Source organism: Culex pipiens, chromosome 3 (assembly GCF_016801865.2).
Source record: "Culex pipiens pallens isolate TS chromosome 3, TS_CPP_V2, whole genome shotgun sequence".
Classification (NCBI taxonomy): domain Eukaryota; kingdom Metazoa; phylum Arthropoda; class Insecta; order Diptera; family Culicidae; genus Culex; species Culex pipiens.
This window is the reverse complement of record NC_068939.1, coordinates 86,937,755-86,962,398: the sequence shown is the minus strand read 5'-3', so window position 1 is coordinate 86,962,398 and position 24,644 is coordinate 86,937,755. Positions and strand designations below refer to the sequence as shown.

At 37.4% G+C, this 24,644-nt stretch overlaps 1 protein-coding gene across 1 annotated transcript in view; it reads right to left on the bottom strand.

The window, feature by feature from the left end:
- The window catches only part of LOC120420157 (uncharacterized), a 289,113-nt gene that overhangs the window by 244,120 nt on the left and 20,349 nt on the right, over nt 1–24,644 (bottom strand). Inside the window, exon 3 of the mRNA XM_052711204.1 lies at nt 14,077–15,884. Within this exon, the coding sequence (XP_052567164.1) occupies nt 14,077–15,884 (1,808 nt within the window). The remainder of the gene's footprint in view (nt 1–14,076; nt 15,885–24,644) is intronic.

Sequence of the window (24,644 nt, the reverse complement as noted above, 5' to 3'; positions counted from 1 at the left end):
TTTCAACTGTCTTATACGCAAATGAAAGGTGATAAGTTAGCCTTTTAAAGTAAAATAGTAAGAAATTTGAAAATCTAGCCTAACATATGAACAGTGCGTATGAAACTTTAAAATGCCGTTTTGACGGTGTCTGGACAAAACAGCCTATTTCTGGAAATATTTTTATCGGATTCCCCGGACATTTTTACGTAACATACTAAAAAATGGGAGGAGTTCATTAACAGGATTCCGAGATATAATTTTTTGAAAATAAAATCCGTGTTTTTCGACGCGCCGCGCACAAAAATCGGAAAATGACGAAATCGGCAAAATATTAACTTCACTTCACTAAAACTGCGATAACTTTAAAATTTCAACGATGACCTATAGATGTTTGGGTACCAAAATTTTCGTAATTGAAAGACGCAACTTATGGTACCATAACATCTATAGGTCATCGCTGAAATTTTTTTAGTACTCTAATTTTATACTGACGATTATTATTTTTTTTTCGATAAACAAATAAACAAACAAAACAAATATAAAACATTGGAATCTAAAATTCTAATCCAATTAACATTGACCCAATGTCATTTTCTTTGATATTTTTAGAGACTCTTTTAAGCTTTTCCAGTCTTAGCAAAATAAAATTTATGAATAATAAACGTATGTAGTCTTAAACTCATTTGGCTGTGATTGATCGAAAATCTCAAAAACAAAAAAGTACAATTACATTTTCAACTAATTTTATGACCTATATAAACTTAACAAATACATCCAAATTTGTTTGACGGCCAATTTAAAATATTTTATGCTAAGTAAAAGTAACTACTTTCCAGTGTTTGGGAGGACATCTTGAACAGCTTTACTAAAGTATGTTAAGCATGTTTTCTGTTTTTATTATTTGATTTGCATTTTGCTTGTTTATTTTTCGTTTTTGTAGTATTTTGCGCATTCAAATCCAGTACTTTATCCAGAACTGTCATTGACAGTTATTTCGCTAAAAGTAATTGAAACCATCTACGACCTCAAAATAAAAAAAAAAATCAATATCGAAACCGAAATTGGTGGATCTGTGAACATCATCTCGTGAGTCAAAATTTCCTAAAATGCCAATTTCGAAAACATGTTAGAAAAATAAGAATTTTAACGTTTTTTTTTTTAGAAAATTATGTTAAGAATAAACAAAAATATCTCATGTCTTCCTTACTGACAGCGAATTTCCAGAATTTTCCTTCCTCAATATTTCTCACATTCACATGCAAACCCAAAGCGGAAAAGCCGCACACACAAAACACGTGTCACAAACGTGAAGAGAAGGAAAAATCAACCACTTAGCCTTCAAGCAGCACCCTCACACGCTCGAGCATCACCACGCACACTCCCTCAGCTGATGCGGCTAAATTTGGTATTAAATTTCCAAATATTTGCTCCGAGCTGAACGTCGTCGTCGTTTTGTCGATTGAACTCTCCTCACTCTCAACAGCATCAGCAATTGCACGCTTTTTGGAAGCCTTTCAGCCTCCTCAAAAGAAGACAAAACTGAAAAAAGGGAAAGAGCGTCACAGCGATTCAAGCGATTCAGCCGAATTCACTATGGCCAGAGAGTGTGGAACATAATGAAGCATGGCCAAAATTTGTGTGTGAGTGTCTGTGTGAATGGTTGTTTGTGGTGTGGGTGAGGAAGAAATTAAGCCAAGACCTACAGCACTGCCGCCGGCGAGGAAGTGAAGGTCTATTGAAAAGAAGAGCTCGAAGATGAGGCCGAAATGGATCGAATTTGAGAAGATATTGAACATCATGATTGAATCGCGCGCGAGTGAGGCACTCACACACACGAGTGGCGAGGCGAGTTCGAAGAGATGTAGATTAGTTCTCGGAATAAGGGACGGAGAAGGTTCTGGGAGTGTGCGGGCGAAGGAAAGCAAGATCCGATCGTACTTGATGACTATTTTGTTTGATTTTCGTTTCTCCTTTCGTAGACGGAATTTTCATCGCGATGCGGCTCTCGAGCGATGTGGTTCGAAGTTCGTTCGTTGCACTGTGATTTTGTTCGTTCGTTTCTTTCTTCAAATTTGAGGGGTGAGGGGCGATGTGTTTGTGTAGTGACGGCGGCTCTCTAGGAAACGAGGGTGAAAAAGTGTGAAAAATGAACGGCAGATAATCAATTGAGTGCTGATGCCACGGCTTCGATAAGAGGGAAGGGCTAATGAACTTCGGAGATATCATTAATCTTGTGTGCGTCTGTGTGAGGAATGGATTTTCTGCTTTGGGGTTTTTGAAGTTTTTTTTTGGCAAACTCACCGAGCCGGACTTTGGGGTTGTGCAGTTTGAAGCGATGCTGAGCTGCTGATTTGGGGTCTCTCGACGATGGCGTTCTCTTGCGTAACTATTTTGCAGTTGATGGTTGGAAATTTGTAGCTCATTAGAGTGAACAGTGATTGGCGAGTAGCAGCTCGGTTGAGTGATGAATTGGATGGTTTTTTGCAGCTTCTGCAGCTGAGCAATTCAATTTGATTGGTTTGTTGTGATGATTTAAGGGTTTATGAATTTTCCAAAAAATACTTTTTTAACGTAACCAAACCCGGGCAGGTGGTAATAGTGCAATTCTCTACGAAATAGGTCTTTTTTAAATTTTGTTTTGTATTTTTTAATCCGGCTGAAACTTTTTTGGTGCTTTCGGTATGCCAAAAGAAGCCATTCTGCATCATTAGTTTGTCCGTATAATTTTCCAAACAAATTTGACAGCTGTCCATACAAAAATGATTTATTAAAATTCGAAAATCTGTATCTTTTGAAGGATTTTTTTGATCGATTTGGTGTCTTCGGCAAAGTTGTAGGATATGGACTACACGGAAAAAAATGATACACGATATTTTTTTATGATTATTTGGTTTCACTTTTTGTCACTTAAATTTGATTTGCAAAAAAAAAACTGTTTTAATTTTTTCTAATTTTTGATATGTTTAAGGTGACATCAAATGCCAAATTTTCAGAAATTTCCAGAATGAGCAAAAAATCTTTGACCGAATTATGAATTATTTAATCAATACTGATTTTTTTCAACAAATCGAAATATCGGACGCAAAAATTTTTCAACTTCATTTTTCGATTTAAAATCGAATTTGCAATCAAAAAGTATTTTAGTGAAATTTTGATAAAGTGCACCGGTTTGAGCCTGAGCATGGGCATGAGCATGGTTGACTGCCAATGAGCTGCTACTCCGTTATTGACAGATCAGCTGAAGTTAAACAATGAATCAAAAATGATCAGTGGGAGCCAACCATCCGTTCACTGTTTAACCTCTGAAGATCCCTACTTTATTAGTCAATACCGGCGCCCTCCCAAGAAGCCTGCAGTTCAACGAAAGGGAGGAATGTTAGTCCGATAGTTGAAGTTGCAGACTCATCAAGCACATAGTTTTTCGCTATATACTTGTTGATACCGCTTGAGACCGTTGAATCCACAGCATCTCCTTCAAGCATCACGTGATTAATATTTTTTTGGGTTAGTAGGATAAGGTATTGGCTTTTCGATGCCTCCCGAGTAGAGGGTGACGAGCGGGAATTCCCGGGAAAAATTTCCCGGGAAATCGACCATTTTTGGACCTCTCGATTCCCGGGAAATTTGGTCGAGAGTCCCGGGAAATTTTGTACTTATAAAAATCGAAGCAAAATGCTATAAACTAATCAGAACATCATTTGACAAATTTGAAATGGTTTAGAACATTGGATGTTAACTTGTCGTACGTTCCAATAACTATAATCGAGAGAAGCCCAATAAATGTGGACTCCAAAATTTACCATAAAGCAAACTTAGCGATTACATCCCAGAAATAAAATAGATTTTTTTTTATTATTTGTAATAAGGATAACCCTTTTCAAAATGTTCAATTTCCATATACTCTCTCAAGCATAGCAATTTCATTATTGATGGCAATAAGTCATTTTGTGTTTCGCATCAACCTCAAAATTAGAATATATTTTGGAAGAAAAAACTCGGCAATTTGTAAAGATTGCCTCAATTTTTGTTAAGGTCCGCCAATTGTGAACATTCGGGTTTTCCTGAAAAATGTAAATTTTTCTTCAATGAATATTTTCAGTTGATCTTGAACAAGAAAAAAAATTCAAAAATTCAAAAATCCCGATACTGGGAAATTATATATTTGCTATTTTTTACTTCACAAAAATCTAAAAACAAGTGCATGCAACAACTTTTGAAAAATCACTTAGTTCGTCTTAATTATTTCAACCTTAAATTTTTTTTCTGAATCTGCAAATACAAGATCGTTTTTGAGCTTTTTGGGACTCAAAATTGTAGTTTCAATTACGAATTAAGACTCGTAATTGAAACTACAATTTTGAGTCCCAAAAAGCTCAAAAACGATCTTGTATTTGCAGATTCAGAAAAAAATTAAAGGTTGAAAAAATTCCTTGAAATAATGAGGCTACTTAACTCCTTCCCGCCCAGAGCAAAATCGAGATTTTTTTAAGGTTTCCACCTTTACTCGAAACTGATTCGACCAAATTCGATGAAATTTTAATGGTTATAAGTTAACATTCTATTTAAAATAACGCAGGTTGAACCTGGTTGAAAAAATGCATGGTTGAAGAGAAATTTAATTTTGAAGACAAAAATGAGTGGTGCTCTGGAGTAACCATGTATGAATAAGTATGAATAAATTGTAACCGAATTCTTTGAAAAGAAATAAATTTATGACTTTTCCTTTTTAAATTATTGGCACTACTGGCAAAGCTAAAAAAACTCCCGGGTCCCGAGAATTCCCGGGAAATGGCCAAATTCAACTCTCGATTCCCGGGAAATTCAAATTCTCGAGAATCGTCACCCTCTACTCCCGAGCTACGAGACTATGGGGAGGATTTCATAACAGACCCGTCGGCGAGCCTTCCGAGCAACGATGCTATGGGAAGGTCTTTCTGGTTAACACACAAAATCACTCACACACAGTTATTTTGCTCCACTATTAACTCGACGATCCAAATTGTCAGTGCGTCTTTCGATCACGGCAAAAAACCTTATTCGAAAAATTTAAACACAATCCACCCGACGCCGTGCCTTCCTATCAACGATGATATAGGAAGGGCATTGAAAATCACAAAACAATTAATTGAGTTTACAAAAGCACAAAAAATCGATCGACCCTGTCAAGCCCCAACGCCCGCAAGCGACACACACAATTCACGACAAAAGGCACACAAAAAAAAATCACTTTTCACTCCGAATATTTTTTTACGACCATGCGCTCGCTTTACAAATTATGCACTCACACCATACGAACAGCGGCACAAAACACACAAAAAATTAACCTGAATAATCACGACTTCGCGTCCCCACTTCCAGCGCACCAATCATTTTGATAAAGTGCACCGGTTTCAAGTTAAAGCCATTTTTCGGCAACTTTTTTGAAAATAGTCGCAGTTATTTTTTTTTAAATTAGTGCCCATGTGCCTACCTTTGAAAAAAATAAGCTGAGCTGGGAAATCTCTATATTTTGGGTTTTAGAACTTTGTTGATACGACCCTTAGTTGCTGAGATATTCAACAATCATGGACACTTTTAAAAAGTAAAAAAGCCGGAATTCATTGGACAAAATTTAACTTTGAATTACTATATTTTGAAAACGGTGCACTTAATCAAAAATATTGTCAAGTACTTTTCGATTGCAAATTTAAAAAAATCAATGTACAAGATTTTTTTACAAATTCACTATTTAAAAAATCATAACTCGTCGGCAAAATTTTGGTCCATACTTTTGAATGGCTTAAAACAGGGGTGACCAAAGTATGGCCCGCGGGCCAAACGTGGCCCGCGAGGTGATATTTTGTGGCCCGCGGACCCATTTTGAATGATCATGAAAAATGGCCCGTTGACCACTTGTAAAGTGATTTTATACTTTTTCATAATTAAGGTTTATTTTAAACTTTTAAATGCTAATCTTTATAATTTTTTGTTGAAAAAAAAACTTATGATTTATCAATATTCTGACCCCCACTTTAGGATACAAATAATTTGTTCAAAAAATTTTATAATCAAAACAATTTCACACGTTGCAATGTGAGTGGAACTAGTAAATATCGTCAAAACTTTCATCAAATTTTTTTGGAAATATTTAAAAAACTTTAAAGTTTGACTTAGGTAGAATTCTGTAATTGTTGCAAAAATATAAGTTTTCTTTATTAATTTGCAAGTCATAATGGCCCTTTAATGAACTGACCCTTAAACTTACATTGCACTTCCTCCGGGATTCGAACTCGTTACAGTTGGATAACGAATCTGATTGACTACCAACTGATTCAGGCAGACAAAATGTGGAAATCGGAGGATCAAGTTTGTTGCAAATCTTTCGTCACTCAATAAAAAATTGGCTCGAAAAACCAGGAGCAAAAATATATTTTCAAAAAACTTCAAAACTAAAAAAAAAAAAATTTAAGTGCAATCAGCTGAAATTAATTAAATATACATTCCTTTGCATTTAGAATCATTTGAGCATGTTTGGGGTTATTCAACATAATTTGAATTTTAGTGAATTTTCGATGAAATAAATGTTGAAATTCTGGCTCTCAGCGATTGTTCATTAGCCACCCTTAACTTATAGATAAAATTACGCCTTTAGATGAATTGTTTAATTGTTTGGTGACATAACACATTTTCGGAATATAAAAACAAAACTTATTTTTTTATTTGAAAACACAAGTACATTAAGCTAAAAACTTTTTTTCAAATACCTGAAACAATAAAATCAACAATACCGATAGAAAACTGTTATTTTGTTGTTTCAATTATTTTGCATTGACTTTTTTTTTAAATAAGAGAAATTAAATCTTTTAAATAAAAATAACGTAATTTTTTTTGTAAATTTGGCCCGCAAGCTCATTTGAGCTTCAATTTTGGCCCAGCCTCCAAAAACTTTGAGCACCCCTGGCTTAAAAGATGCTAGCTTTTGTCCCCTAAAACGTATAAAAAAATCAAAACTTTTCAAATACGTTATTTGGGAAATAGATTTTTTGTGAAAAAAGTAAATTATAAAATCACATGTTATTTTCCTTGTACCTATTTTTTTTGAATAGTCCTCATCAATACCTACAACTTTGTCGAAGACACCAAATTGATCAAAAATTCCTTGCAAAGAAACAGATTTTCGAATATTTACCTACTATTTTTGTATGAACAGCTGCTAAAATTGTAAGGAGATTTGTATGGGTGAACCAATGACACAAAATGGCTTCTTCGGTGAAAGGGAAGGCTCCCTACAAAGTTTGAGCCATATTTAAAAATAAAAAAAATAAAAACAGTCAAAATCGATTGATTTCGTCCGCTCCCATGCGGATAATCAAGACGTACACTGCTAACTTTTAGCAAAATTTTGAATTCTTAATTGGTTGCAATTTAAAAAAGTAGTAATTGAAATAAAGAAATAAATTGTTTTATTTTTAAAATAAATAACTCAATGTCAAATGAACTAAAAGTACCTCCATGAATCAACCATCAGATATTCTTGGAATCTCCAACGAAAAACGAAAAATCCAAAAACCATTAAATGCCTGTTAAGATGAACCCCTCGCCGTTTCCATCGTCGCATCCCGACAAAAATAGCTCCGGAAAATCCAAGAATCTTTACGGGCCGCTCCAAAAATAAAACGGAAATCGAGCTGTCGCGACACTAAATTTATCGCACCCCAGAAACGACGACGACGCGCTGGAAAAGTGAGGGGAAAACTACACATTAAGCAGTCTACAAATTGCGCGTCTTCTGGCGGTGGAAAAATGAGAGCAAATCGAAGGGTGGGCGTTGGTTGTTTGCAATTTAGAACCCGATTTCGACACGGACGCTGGTACTACGTCAACCATGGACAGATGGTGGAGCAACACGTGCTGGGGACGTAAACATATCAACACGCATTTGTTTACGACCCAGTGACAACGCGGCGACATGCTTGAGGGAGGTTGAAACTAATCGAATTTGCGTTGGACAAAGTTTGAAAAATCTTTGGTGAGAATTTTCAAAATATGTTTTTAAAATGCCAAACTACTGTTCAACAAACGCAACAGTAATTATGACTTAACCCTTCTGCCAGCAACGAAATTAGCTTTAAATACTTCAAAATAACCCTTTCGTTACGAAGCAAAAATTGCCCACTATTTAAAGAGACCCCTTATTAAGTTCAACTCCACGATCGCCTGACGTGCCGTGGTGTGCACTTTGGCCGTTCACTTCACTGACAAACCCCGACCAACCAACCAACTGTTGGTGGACCCCTCGGAGGGAGAGAGGGACCAGACGCGCGCGGTGCAAACGGCCAACTCTTTGAAAATTATTTCACTTTCACCCGTCGCTGAGTTGTGGTTGACTCGCGCGGTTCGCGACCGCCAAGCTTAGACCCACGGCACGGTTGAGGGGGGCCGAGCCCGGTTTTGGCCATCGTGCGAGGGGGTTTGTATTTTCTTTCTTTTGGTTTGAAAACCATCCAAAACAAATCCAACCGACCGCGAAGACGCGCCTCGTGGGTTGCGGATGAAAGAATGGGGGCCATTGGGGTGATTTTGGACTGAAACTTAGCTGAAACTGAACTGAAACTGTCAGTCCCAGTTTGTGTGTTTTGGTCATTAGGTTATTCAAGGTGTAGGAGTCGTATCCCTGGAGTAGTTACCAACAAAAATAGTAGCAGACCACGTCCAAATCATTGAACCCCAGTGGGCCCCACCTGACAAACCAATTTATGAGCATCGATACAAACGGGTCCAAATGTCATCCAACACGGTCGTCGTCGTCTTCAACCGCAACCCAATACGCGATGAAGCGAAAAGTTGGCCAAAAAGTTTGCTTTGAACAGGATCTTTCACGCGCCTTGGGGCGTCCAAATCCGCGGGCGCCATCTCTTGAGCGCGTAACGCCAATACCCGTGTGACTTTCCAAGCCGGATATTGGATCTGGGAAGGTCACACGCGAAAAACGAATGCAACGCCGCGGTGCATCCGGAAATTGGAAATGGCACTGCGCGAACCGGTTTTTGGGATCGACAAACCAGCTTTGAACCTGGAAAGCATCGGGGTAATGAGCGGAAAAGTGAAAGAGGGCCTGCCAGCGCAACGTTTGGCTGTTTGAATTGGTCGAGGCCAAGGAATGGAGGTTGGGGGTTTAGTCAAATGCTGCAATCGATATTTTGCTCCAGCGGAGCGCTTTGGTGAAGCTTGGCATGAAAGGATTACACGGAAGTGTAGTGCCTCTTTAGTGATGGTGCTTACTTATGCTTGTGAAGTTATAGGAATAAAACTTCAAACAATGATCAAGGCTTGGAGTTTTTTCAACACTCGGAGATCAGCTACTTTTAAGTGCTTATTATTATTATTATTTAAAAAATACAGAAATTATGTTCTGATTCAGGGTGGCCACCTGATTTTGATTTTAAAATTCCTGGGTTTTAACCCATTTTTTCCGAGACTAAAAGGAATTTTCTCGGAAAGTTTTTACATAAAATAACATTGTTTTTTAATCTGACCTGAGTATCAAATACTAATTAAATCCATCTCTACATTTGGTACAGGTATGCTGTTTAATATATTCATTTCTCAGAATAAATAGCTTTCAAAATATCACAAGCACAGGTTTTTGGTCAATGTTCAATCCAATACTCAATTTTCCAAAGCAAAGCAATCCACTTTAACGGCCCCCGGGTCTTTTGTGGTTTCTTTTGCAAGTTTCTGCTCATTTCTAGGCGTCCGAAGGTTATGTGTGAGTCACTCAAAACCTCCTTTACGCTATGGACCGACGTTTTACTTCCCCATCCGATAGAAGGCCAGGAGGATAAGGCGGGAATCGAACCCGCGCCCCATAGCAACTTAGGGATCGGCAGCCGAAGCCGCTAACCATCGCGACACGAGGCCCTCCATTTTTCCATATGGCTTTATTATTTTATTTCAGAGGCTATAAGGACGTTTTGAACATAATTTTCAATTTAAACAATTGAACTTCAAAATTTTAAATTTGAGTATACAAGATGTAAAGTATTTAACATTTATGCATATAATCTTCAATATTTGTGCCGCCTTCTTTAAAAAAACTCAGTATTTCTAGACGAGTGATGCTTCCAAGAACTATTATCGTATTATTAGTAAATCCATACCAATCAAATTTGACAAAAAGCTATACAAATATTTAAAAATCTTTACTGTCACCGGTTGTGACATTGAGACAAGGAAGTGAGATTGGACCATACAAATATACAGATAAATGTGAAATCCAATCTCACTTCTATTGACGGTACCTTTAAAAAATATTATGGTGATAAATTCTGTACCTTAAGAAAAATTGAAGGTGTTGTAGGAAGATTTCAAGACAAAGAAACTCGTATTTTAAACTTTTCCTATTGATTTGAATAAATATCATAGATAATAATGATATTTGTTTTGATGTGGTTTCCACCTAAAAGTGTGTTGATGGATAACAAAATTGGAGGGTATAATATAGTTTTCTAATTTTACAATTCATTCGAATCAAAATATTATAAAATGTTATACATTGTTTATACAGTCCGGACTCGATTATCTGAAGGCCTCGGAAAAAAATCACTTCGGATAATAAAATCTTCGGATAATCGAATAACGATTTTTTTAAATCTTATTTTTATGGTCGAGCTTAGGTATGACCCAAGTAAGACCCATAAACTACTCTAAAATGATTCAGAATTTTTAAAACCATAATGGCGGCGATAACAGATTAAAAATAAGCATTTTTCAATTTAAAAGGCAATTAAATATTCAAATTTGACTAAATGAGGTCGCAAATCTGGAAAAAGTAAGAAAATAAAAAAAAAACATAAAAAAAATGTTTTGGTCGTGATTCGATAATCCGAAGCCTCAAACAAACCTTCAGATAATCGAGGCTTCGGATAATCGAGTCTGATCTGTATTTTCAAATTAAAATAGAAAATGCTCAACACGTTTTGCTATATATTTTACTGTTGAAAATAATCGAAACTACTTTTTCAAGATATCTAACACAATGTAATCAAATTTAAGGTAAAAAGTGTAGTAAATTGCGATTTATTAAAAAAAAGCATGGTATTTTTCTCCTCAATGATTCATTATCAATTTGGCCATTGCAAATATTTTCCAAAGTTTATGTCGCTCTCCCCTTTAACATTGTTCCACAAATTGCTGATCATTTAAAGCATGTTTGGGATAATTTTAAAATATCGTCAGCTGTGTGCTATCTTGTGACATAGACCATTTTGGTCGAAAATGAGTTAATGATGACGTTTTGCTTTACTTAACAAACACTACAAGATGCTTTAACCCGATTTTGGAAACTCGCTTCCGTTTCCCGGATATCGCAATACACACTTGTGACATAGACCAATTTATCATCAAAATGATCGTGCACACTTGTGACACGTCATACATGTTGTTGGAAAATGTGGAAATTTTTTCTTGTTTTTCACAAATTTATGTTGATACACATTTTCTGAAGGCAATGCACTCTCTTGTTTTTGAAAATATACTGATTAAGTCGGTTAAACTATTGATTTAAGTCTATTTTAGTTTGTATGGGAATTCTGTGCACACTTGTGACACGTAGTACAATTTTACTTTCGAAACACACTTGTGACACGTGCTTTTCAGATTTTTGATTACATAATTTACTGTATCTTTTAACTGGTGTAACCAAATTAGTTGAAACTTGGAGCGTTTGTTAAGCGATAGTATACGAACCGATTGCTTCTAAAAGTTTTGCTCTACCATTCATAGTTTTGAAAATATTTATCATCAAACTTTAAAAATCGATTTTCTCGAAAAGTACTAAATGGTCGTTGTCACAAGATAGCACACAGCTGACGATATTCAGAATTCCAAAGCACAGCACCGCGAAAACTATTGTTTTCGCAAAAAAGAAATTCGTCCATTCTTAGATATTTGGGAAACTACACGAAGAAAAACGAGTTCCCAAAATCGTGAACAAGCGTTCATGAAAATGGGAACCACGAACAAAGTGTTCATTTTCCATGGTACGTTTTTGAAAAACGTACTATGCAATTTAAACACTTTGTTCCCAGAAACTTCCTTTTTTTTCCATGGTACGTTTTTGAAAAACGTACCGTAAACTGGGGTGAGATTGATAGCCCGGGGTGACATTGATAGAAATTTGATTTGGCCGCTAATTTGGATACATCCAATATAATAGACACATTTTAGCATATATGTTCGATAATAAGGTAGCCCTTAGTGCTAATATACTCAAAATTCTCAAAAACGTTAAACTATGAATTTGACGGGCATTTGAAAAACCTATCAAAGTCACCCCGGGCTATCTATGTCACCCCTGTTTACGGTACTATGCAATTTAAACACTTTGTTCCCAGAAACTTCCGAAATTTTTTTAATTTATCGAAAATTATTCTGATCCTGATTCTGATTTATATTTTGCAACAAAATAGTATAGAACAGCAACTTTGATGTTCTAAATGAGTATGATTTTATAAAAAATATACAAATTTTTAAATGTCATTTGCTGTCTTTGAAATCGAATTTAATCAAAAATAATCGTTTGAAATTTCTTTGATAAGTGCTCCACAACCGTAAAAATTATTTTTAGTTTGTCTCTGTGACCAATTCGACTGAATATGTTTAAGAACACAACAAAGTAAAACAAAAACCATGCAGAAACTATGTTTTCCATGACAAATAAATTGTTCAAGAACAAGTCTTACTGGTTTCAGCTTATGAATGAATGAGTCAATAAATTCATCTTAAAAATCTAACTTCTCGTGCTATTTTACTTGAAACACTATTTCAATTTCAATTTGGTTTTTTATTAGAATTTAGCAGTTCTGTTCCAGGGACATTTGCAATTCAGAGATTTGGAGAACCTTTCAACTGAGATCAATTCTTAAGCCTTTGCAGGGAGGGTACATATTTCTACGTTTAGATTTTGCTAGCTAAGTGCTCTTTTAGGGAAAATAAATTTTGAGAAAAAACCCTAGATCTATGTGAAACACTATTTCATGAAATCAAAACTCAAAGTTTTCAAATATTTGAAGCGAGTTTTTGAAAAACTTTTGCAATCTTTTGGCACTTTTCATATGATACGAAGTTGTATTTTTTTTAATGATTTTTTTGGCTGTTGCAAAGTTTTTGTTCTCCTCCCCTTCAAATACGGTTCGAAATATAAGAGGGCAAAAAAAAACTTCAAAACTTGTATGTAATTAAATGTGAAAACATTTAAGATTGCATTATTCTCAATTTTGATCTTTGCCGGAGGGTGGAAATAAATTATTTTCAAATGATATAACCACAATTTAAGCTTAAAAAAGTTACCAAAAATAAAGTAGATAATTTTTTTTCCATAATTTAGTAACTTTTGTTGTTCAACAAATAAGCAAAATCTATACCCAGTTGTGAATTTTCCAGAAATAAATATCATTTGAATTAAAACTGAAATGAACCTTATTTTTTTCTGATTAGTTCAATATGAACAGTACATTGAAATGATTAAAGTTAAGTTAGGGAAATGTATACTTCCCTAGAATTTCGAGAATTCCGGGGAAATTACAAATTTCCCGGAAAACACGAAATATTTTTATTGCGGAAATTTTTAAAATTTGATTCTGACTGTTGGTATGCAAATTTGGCAACTTCAACACATTTATTTTGACATTAAAAAACATGTTCGCAAGAGATAGAAAATATCATGGGACACTCAACAGAAAAAATCCAAAGCCAAGCAGATTAACTACACTAAGTCAAACATAGTTCTCCCGAATTATTCATTTAGATATTTTTTTATAGACAAAAAACATTTTGAATTCATGTAAGAGACGTTCGTCGAGTTTTAACAAAACTTATAAGATTTTGTTTACCAGTAAAATTTCCGAGTTTATCCCGGTTTTTCCCGAAGAATCAAAATCCCGACTTTTAGAGTAACAAATTCATTGAGCGTCATCTTTGTCGTAAAATTACAGCAGATTTGAAGGTTACAGCCAGGCTTGGTGGTGTAGTGGTAAACGTGGTTGTTACCTCTCACCCCAGCAGGCCTGGGTTCAATTCCAGATCTCCCTGGAGTAGGACAAAGTCACCACCTACCTTCTCATAATCGGGATCGGGAACGTGTACCGGCAATCCTCGGTGGCTCCCACCACCCCGGCCGCCGCCGCTCCCCGATGATGCACCGCCGCTACCGCCACCGCCGCCGGATGGTGAGCTCCGATCGGGGCCGCCAGCATGGGCCCCGGATGGTGCAGAACGGCCGCCGCACTAGCGCCCATCGGGAGCGTCGTGTACGGCGGCGGCAGATGGCTGTGCAGAATATCCGGAATCAGCTCGATCGGGGGAGGGGGCGGCGGTGGCTGATGGCGGATCGGGGGTGGTGGTCCGTGGGTATCGATTGGGTGGATGTGCGCGAGGCGGTTCCGCGCCTGGCGACGCTCGCGACGTTCCCGACGTCGGTGCTCCCGGGTGGAGAACTCCGAACCGGGCGGGGACAGAAGGAGCGGGGGTGGCGGGTGATGGGTAGGGTATGGGATTTGGGTTGGGGTTGGGTACGGGGATGGATCTAGGAGGTCGGTTTGGGCCTCGGTTGAGGTGTAGGTACGGTTTGGGGTTGTTGTGGCTGCAGGCTCAATGCGGTCGATATCCGTTTGGGGCATTGTTTGGGGGGTTGGATTCTTCTGGTTGTGATCCACGGGATCGCTGGAACCACTTTGCACTACTGTGTTAGAAACATGAACCATTTGCTCTGCATTTGCACTGATATTTACAAGATTTTTATCGACAACTGTGGTAGCACTGTTAACATCACTTGGATAGAATTGACACTCTTGGGGCCGATCTTGCCCGTTGGGTACGACATTCTCCTGATCACTTTTGGGGGGCGTCTCGCGGCGGTAGCAATTCACGATGCTGACCCCGGAGGACGCATTGTTGACGACGTCGTTCTGCTCCTGGTTGTTGGTATCAACCCGATTCACCTGGATCGTTAGGGTTGGCCGCGGTTGGCCACCCTCACTGAGTAACGAAACTGCACTTTCCACCGTGGTGGCCGTCCCCTCGGCGGACGGAATGTACACGCTGGTCCGGCTGCCGCCCTCGGGGGCCGCTGGCACGTTCAACCGCATGATATCCCGAACGAACCGGTCCCGAACGCTGCGACCAAAACCGCGCAAGTTCTGCTGCAGTGCCCTAACCCGCGAGCTGTTCCCACTATCACTGTAGTCCCTAACGCTGTCAACAAACGCCGATCGACAACGATACCGCGATTCCGACGACGACGACGACGCGGTACCGACCAAATCCGACGCGTATGCTTCTCCGTTCACAATCCGCACACTACTGAAGCCGACCCGATCGCTGGCAGCCGCCGAAGCGGCTCGGATCGCCGCCCTTCCATCAACAGCTGCTTGTTCCACGGCACCCTCACAACCACCTTCTTCTTCCGCGATGAACTCGGCGCCGCCGCCGCCACCGTACTGGTATTGGTAGCCGTTAAACGGCTCCCGATGTTCATTCCTCTTCATCCATTCATCCGCACTGCTTCGGCTTCGCCGTATTCGGCCGTCGGCGGCTGCCCCGTCCATCGTGGTAGTTGTGCTGCCAGCCGAACCAGTTGCATTCTCCACCATGCTGCTATGATTCGGCGGCCGTTGTTGATGTTTTGAAAAATGTAGGTCTCCGACGTTGCCGCTGTGGCCGCGCATGACTGGCTTAAGCATTGCGGAAATTCTGCACAGACTGCTGCTGTTGTTATTGTCGTAGCCGCCGCCGCCGTCGCTGTTCGGGTTGTAACCTGATGCGGCCGAGGACGACCACGACGTGAATTGCCGCTGCGAAGAGGACGGCGGCTGAAGTGGTGGTGGTGCTGTTGGACTCAGGTAGGAACCGGTGCTGGGATAAACCTGCAAAATAAAAGGTAAAGAGGGTGAGAGAGAGGCGGCAGAAATGAAACATAATGTAGCGAAAATTGATGCTGCAGGCGATGATGGTTTGGGCGAGAATGGTAGGAATCCATAACACTTTGGGACGCGATGGGGAGCGTTTTTCTGTGTTTTGGCGGGGAAATGAAGACTTGGGACATGCACGCATGGTTTTTTTGATGAGGACTTGTTTCTTTTGGGGCGCATACGGGTATGATTTACTGCATGCGATATGATGGGGTTTGGTTTCGGCAGGGCAGTGACCAAAGAGAACAACTTATGGAAATTAAATTATTTAATGTTGGGTTCTGGAGTGGTCAGAATTGGGAATCGAAATTGATCCATTTCAAGTAAATACAAAAAAAAATAATAAAAATATAAAATTGTTTTTCACAGTAAAAAAAAATATTGTCAAATCAAAATCCAACATTCTATGCTTTCTTAGCCTTAAATTTCAAAACAACCCTTCCACAACAAATCGCAATCACCAGCGGCGATGCTCAATGAATGGACTTTATTGACCGGAATGGGTCCGAGCAGCATAGCAGAGAAGTGGTCGAATTGGCAATGTCGACCCCTCCGCCCCTCAAACCCCAAATCATCAAAACACGTTCTCACTGCCGGCTGTCCCCTCGGACCTCGTGGAGCTTCAAAACCTGAAACCTTGCCCCAGCATCACGAGAGATTGGAATCTTCCCCAACATTGATGCTACTGCTCCACCAACACCTACCACGGTGCTCGTTTTTGCCTCCCACAACCACCAGAGCGGTTGGTTGCAGCGGGGATCATCATCATGTTGCACTGCGCGATACTACGATGTTGTTGTGCTTTGAGGTTTTGTTGTCCGTGGGCTGGTGCTAACAAACGGTAGGGTGGTTCTAATGATATGATAAGTTTTGAAAAAAAGTAAGGTAGAAAAGTCTAGTCTAAATCGATCAATTAATGATCATTCTGAAAATCTACCTCGAAAATAGTTAATTCGTCGTTGTCATGCTATCTTGTCGCACGTGAATTTTGGGCCCATTTGAGTAAGGAACGCCATTTTGTGCAACTCTCAATGCCTCACATTTTGACCTTTTCAGATTCCCAAAATTCGATTTCAATCCTGAGATATTCAATTAAAAACCGAAAAAAAACTATTGTTGTTACTCTTCATATGAACATAGTTTAAATTTTGTCGTGCTATCTTGACACCCCTGAAAATTGCTGCAAGACAATTTGCAAAAAGGATTTCACGTCAGAACGCGTTTTACACACGTACATGCCTGACTACCGTAAACATTTAGAATTATAGCTTAGAACTCCGGCAACCAAATTTAACAAAATTTCGGGACAACGCACAAAACGGTCAACCAAACAAAACGTGATTATCATTCATATATCACAATCGCGTTTGTCTCGAATCGTCAAAAAGTGACGTACGACAAGATAGCATAAAAACGATTACTTGTAAGAAACAACACGTGGATGAGCATTTATGTTTGATGTACCTGTAACCTAGCAATTCCGATTTTCTATGTCAAACAATGAATGTATCGTGAAATTTTCCAATCACTCGAGTAAAAATAAACATTTATTTTCGACCATACAAAAAATATATTCGTTTTTGCAAAATTGAGCATATGAGAAAATGTCTACGAAATAGGTTATTTTCATAAAATTTAAATTTTTAAATGTTCAAATCTGGACGAAACAATTTGAGACGCTTTACTATGACCAAATAAAAAAAATACATCGACGAACCAATGTTCAATCTCACTTTGCACTTCGCAAAAATGTATGTAAATATTAAAAAATCTGATCCGCATTGAAACAAAAATACGTCGCTTGTGTGCTATCTTGTGACACGTCTGCTATAAAAAGACAGGACTAGTCACAAGCTAGCACACATGCGACGAATACTCATTTTTGATTTTAAATATTTTCTCACTAAATGTGAAAATACAGAAAAAAAACTTTTTTATCAATGGAGCACTTCCATTCGAGCAGTTTTTGCTTTTTTCTACAATGTATTTCTTATGGAGCGAACTGTCAAAAACTGCTCGACTGCGGGTGCTCCATTAAAAAAAGACTACATTTGCACCGCAGAGAAATAAGGACAATTATTTTTCATTGTTTGATGAATTTATGATTTCAAAAAGACTTTTTTTAAATGTGCTCTAAAAATGTTCTCTGTCAATTTAAAAATGGTATATCTTTGGCAAAGTTGTAGGTATTGTTGAGGACTATTCAGAAAAAAAGTCGATTTTTGTATTATTTTTTTATTAACTTTTTACAAGAACCAAATTTCCCAAAAACATTTTTATTTAATTTTCGAGATTTTTTAATATGTTTAAGGGAACAAAAACCTGCAACTGTTGAGCCACGGTTAAAAATATTGCCGCCAAGATAATCTTAAAAAATAGTGATTTTTGGAAAAATCGAATTTCATACATAAATTTAAAATCCTGAGTATCGTCACACTCTATCAGCAACCAGTCCAGATCTTGAAATTGGCCTGCGCTTTTTCGAGATATTTAAGTTTTAAATATGAACCCTCAATCTACATTTAATAAAAACAAAATGTTTGAATCAGAGCTCACATCACCTTCCTCTAATATTTAACGCTGAATTGCTTCGTTCAATATTGGTCGAAGTTTGTGAGACAAAATTTTGGTGTATTCGACAAAGTTGCTTGGATTGGCATGCCCAACAACTTTCTATAAGAGAAAAAAAATCCCAAAAATATTCGTGGAAAGTTAAATTATATAAAACACCCTAATCGTGAACCACACTTACTTTCAACTAAGCCAAAAGTTACCCCTTCTCATTTGCAACAATTCTTCTAAAGGCACCAAAGCTCAAAAATTTCACCATTTTTCGGAAAATCTATTTTCCACTTAAATTTGCGATCTCAACAGCGTTGGTCCAATTTACAAAATATTTTAGGTCATGATTCGTTTTTGTGGATGCAACTAAGTTTGAAGGTTTTTTTAAATCATTTTTTTTTTCGAAAGATTGGCAGATGATTCTTAACTTGTGCCATACCGTCATCAGTGGTGACATTGGGTCTGGGGGTGAGATAGGATCATACAAAAATGAAGAAATTTGTATGACCCAATTTCACCCCCAGACCCAATGTCACCCCTGATGACGGTAGCTGAAAAGATAGCATTTTATTATTGAAAAAATGAGTTTTTTTCAACAAATTTTGTTTTGCGCAATCCATGTGAAAAATTGAATTTAAAAAAATAATAAATTTTGTTAAGAGTGAAATCTGTATTATGGGAAGTCCTAAGAAACCTAAGCAGTCCTAAGTAACCCTACAACTTTGCCGAAGACACCAAATCGATCAGAAAAACCCGTTCTCAAGATACAGATTTTTGAATGTTTTAACAGCCTATTTTGTATGAATGGTAATGATGTAAATTGATTTAGGCCGTTGCAAATATTTTTCAAAGTTTATGTCGCCCCCCCTTCAAAATTTGTCCGAAAAATCAGGGGGCAAAAAAAAATATTTTTCAAAAAACTTCAAAATTTCAATAAAAACAGAAGTTAAATCAACTGAAAACAATCTAAAATGCATTTTTCTGCATTAATAATCATATTTAGCATGTTTGGGCTGAATTTAAAATATTTTGAATTTTTATGGAGTTCCAATGCACAAAACCGCAAAACTTTTTTTTTTCGCGAAAAATAAAATTTTCGTCAATACTTAGATATTTTGGAAACTAATGATTGCAAAACAACTGGACAGGTGTATAATGCATTTTAAAACACTTTTTTCATTCAAATGTTGAAACCATGGCTCGTAAATTCAATTTTTAAACTTTTTTATTTGTTTGCACCCCCACCCCCCTCGACTTTGGTCATAGGCGACTGACATAAACTTCAAAAAATATTTGCAACGGCCTTATTTGGTTGAAGAAAAAGTACAAAAAAATACAAAACCAAATTAATTCATGAAAAATATCTGATTTTTCTTGGTGAAATGGTGAAAAAAATTACCCTTGTTAGAACCCTATCCAATCCATTGCATCCGAGCTCGTCAAGCAAGTTGCAGTTTTTGCTTCTTCCTTTTTTGTGTGCCTTTGTGTGTGTGTGCACACGATTTGCACTGGTTATGCTCGCCAGTCTGGGCTTTGTTTTGCAACATTCTTGATTCAATTTTCTCTTATTTTGCTCATTGCATTCCAGACGTGCATTGGCACGCTCTGCACTAGAACTTCATTTCTAGCACTGCACCAAGTTCAACGCATGCTACACGTTGCACAGCGCTAGTGCTATTAATTAGCACTCCCAAATAGCACGCAAAAGAAATTAGTTTTTTTACTTGTTCTTGGCACTAGAAAAATTCAATCTATACGCGCAACTATCTTGCAAGAACACCCCACAGGTCCAGGGGGTCCTTTTCGCATGATTTTCTTTTAGGCTATGGCCTTTTAAGTCCGGGAAGAGCCCTTCAACGGTTTTTTTTTCAGTCACGCTGAACTTTGGATTTGAACTGACAACAGGCACTAAGAAAGGTTCATTCTTTTATCTATTTTCTTGATTCTGTGGTCATTTTTGAGGACTTTCCGCGACGATCTAAAAGAAAAAAAATCTTGAAATAAACTTTAGAAAAAAAAACCTTCAGAGAGAATAGAACCATGAACCTTTCACACCGAAGCCTTGCCCGCTTACAATATACCAAACTTTCCGATGAAAATGGATTCAATTACTCGCACCACTATTTTGTTGTTGGTGACTGTTGTTTTCTTGTCAACAAATGGAAAAATAAACTTAGTTACCAGTTTAGCTTGAGTGCGAGGGCGAGTGCTATGATCAAAAACCCAGTGCTATCCGTAAAAATAGCACGCGTGCTAGCAAAGTGCAGTGCCAATGCATGTCTGTTGCATTCTCTCTCCCTCACACTCGCTGTATCTCTCCAAAGTGCAATTTGCCTGGTTGCTTCTATTTATGCTGGCTCTTCTTCTTCCTGCATCTTCGTTTGCATCTGACTCACTTCTCGAGAGTGCCACCACCACCACCACCAACAAGCGCACATAAACTGGATAACCTCTATTTTAAAAGAGGTTATAACTACGAGAGAGAAGGAGATGCACTTTTACGGCGAGCTTTTGGAGTTTTGTGCAGCAAGGTAATGCTGGCAAAATTTCCGCATTGCGAAAAGAAAATTGTGACCATAATTGGCCCTCTTCTCGTTGGTTGTCATCGTGGAGTCCTCAAGCGGAGGGGTTAAAAGGGGGATGGCGTTGGAGGAAGATTAGTTTTCGGTTCAATTTTCCGTTGTGCAACTTTAAGAAGTTTGAAGCCTCACAGTGCTGTTTTGTTGGGTTCGTTGGAATTGTCACTCAACAATGTTTAGGTTCTAATAATAAAACCAAAGTGACCGATTCTTAGCACTTGTTTACCAAGCAGTCATTTTTTCAAGTTGAACTTTGGATGGTTCTGATAATTTTCTATGTTTTCCAACTATTTGAACGACACAAAAAACATATTTCCACACCAAAGTTATTATTCTAAACATATCTGTGAGCAGAAGTTGTAAAAGGTATAAACGCTGAAAATTTTTAATTTTCCCTACTTTTTTAAATAATTGCTCAAATCAATCGATGGAATGCAGATATTTAATCATTCTAAACGGATTTTAATAGTAAAATGACTCTTTTATAAGCCCTCTCATTGACAAAAGCAGATTCTGTAGGTATAAAATTATACAGGACATTTAAAAAGGGGGTATATAGAAGCGTTGTCCCGTCACAAAAAATGACAGTTGTTTAGTTTGCAATCTTTCTTGAAATCGGATTTGCATCATATTTTGGATTCTCTTCGTACTCGAAAAACCCTTTAAAATGCTTATTAGAAATCGAAAATTGGTCAAAAGCAACCAGAGTTACGACTGACGCAAGTTTGCGTTGTCCCGTCACGCCAATTTTTTGGTCAAGGCACGAATTCAAAAAAAGATGCTCATTTGTCGTGTCTAGAAGCAAATCGTGTAACAGGCCAGTTTTTGATCGATCTAGACTAAATCGACCCTCCTGAATCCAAATTTGCCTGTTGATTTTCCTGAGTCTCAAAGGGAAGCGAGATATTCAAGATGGCGTCTAATATGGCGGCTGAATGGAAAAACCACCATAAAAGGATTTTTAAGTTTAATCAACTAGTCAAATTTAACTAATTTGGGGTCGCTGAACTCGAATATGAGCCATACAATACTCCAAAGTACTCAGGGAATGTACAATCCAAGATGGCGGCCAAGATGGCGAACCTAGAATATTGGAAATTTTAATACAGAAATATAACAGGCAGTCAAAAAGTCAAATTTAATTAATTTGGGGATGCTGAACTCGAATACAATCCTTAGAATATTCTAAAGTCCTTGGAACAGTCTGTGCGGCATAAAGCCAAATACGGTGACAAATAAATAAATAAGTACTCAGGGAATGCAATTCAATTTTCTAGCTTCGCCATATTGGCCGCCATCTTGGATTGCACATTCCCTGAGTACTTTGGAGTATTATATGGCTCATATTCGAGTTCAGCGACCCCAAATTAGTTAAATTTGACTAGTTGATTGCCTGTTACAACCCTGAAAAAAAACAAATCTTCTAGCTTCGCCATATTGGCCGCAATGTTGGATTGCACATTACCTTAATACTTTGTAGTATTATATGGCTCATATTAAAGTTCAGCGATCCCAAATTAGTTAAATTTGACCGGTGATTGCCTGTTACATATCTGAAAAAAAATATATCTTTTTTTAGCTTCGCCATATTGGCCACCATCTTGAATTGCACATTCCCTGAGTACTTTGGAGTATTCTAGGGCTCATATTCATGTTCAGCGACCCCAAATTAGTTGAATTTGAACCGTTGATTGCATGTTACACATCTGAAAAAAAAACAAATTTTCTAGCTTCGCCATATTGACCGCCATCTTGGATTTCACATTCCCTGAGTATTTTGGAATATTTTAGGGCTCATATTCGAGTTCAGCAACCCTTTGTTGAATTTGACCTGCTCATTGTCGGTAACATTTCTTTATAAAATATCGAATATTCTAGCACCGCCATATTGGCTGCCATCTTGGATTGCACATTCCCTGAATACTTTTGAGTATTTTAGGAGTCATATTCGAGATCAGCGACCCTAAATTAGTTAAAGTTGACTAGTCAGTAGAGATTTTCACAATTGCTTCATTTCGTGACGGGACAACGCGAGTAAAACCCTCTTTTGCAAAATATCTGCGTTGTCCCGTCACGAAAAGAAGTACCTGTCAAATCAACAAAATTTGACGAAATTGGGTGGTCCAGGAAGCCAAATCTTCGTTTTTCAATTTAGAAACAACTGTAGAAAAAGATTTTTTCAAACACTTACTAGGAGAGCAGAGTTCTCCACTTTTGTGTATAAAAATCAAAATGATCCAATTGTACGATGTTGTCCCGTCACGCTACATTTGTATCTCACTTGACTCAAACTTTGTGTTTTTAAATATTTGCTGGAGTGAATCTTATTGGAAATTTAATTACTTTCCAAATTTGTATAAATATTGGTACCTTTTCCCACAGATTTTAAAGTTAACAGCAAAAAACTGAAAACATATGCGTACAAACGTTGTCCCGTCACGAAAGAATCGGTCAAGTCTGCTTAGGATTGCCCCGGGCTAGGCAGATTGTATCACTCCATTAGACATAAGTACCTACAAAGCGTGTGCCTGACGAAAACGGTAATAAATGTTTTCGGGATTTCGGAGAAAATGAAACTCACGCATCCATTCGGTAAGTATCAGTTCACTGTGAAATGCTGCACGGGTGAATGTACTTTTCATGCGACGTTGTAATGAATGACAGACAAACTGTCATTTTCTCAAATTTGATCAGTTCTCCCCGAAGACGGTGTTGGATTTATCTGTATCCTTTTTGGAACAACTTTTGAAAAATATTTGCTTTCTGAAATAACTAAACAATTTTCAAGTAAAACTAGGTCTTTTTTAGATAAAGTCAATTATTGTTGTTAATTTGATTAACGTGTACTTTTTTTTAATTAAATGTTTTTTTGACTCCTTAAACATTTAATAAAAGAGCTTTAAATTGTTTTGTGCTTTAAGGTTTTTGAAACAAATATAAAACACGACTTGTTGAGAAGAGTGTGTTCATTGTTTGTATGAATTGAATTCATTTTGAAATGCAATATGAATCAATAATTTCAATTTAAAAAAACAAGTTTAACAAAAATTTAAACAAGATTCCGACTTTTCAAATAAACTACCTAAAATTGAAATGTATTTTGCTAAATAGCATATAAACTAAGTTTATATGCAGCAACCTAAGTGATGGTACGTTAGATGTAAAAATAAAATTTGATCACAAAATAAGCATTTCCTAAACATTTATTTTTGAAATCACTATTGAAAAAACTTTTTTACCAAAAATAGACCTTACCAGTTGGAAAACATTCCAAAAGTAAAATTAAATCTTATCAATGTCACCCCAATTTACGGCATATGAATGTATATAACGGCTAATCACCCAAGAATGAGCCTTTTTTTTGGCAAAATTATTATAGGCTGTTAAATATTCAAAAATCTTCATCTTGAGAACGGATTTTCTAACCGATTTTGTGTTTTTGGGCAAAGGTGAAGGTATTGTTCAGGACTTCTTAGAAAAAATAATTACTCTTAAAAAAAAACTATTTTTTCAAATAAACGTTTCAAACAAAAAAAAATCGCGCTTTTTTTGAAATCTAATTTTTCATATGTTT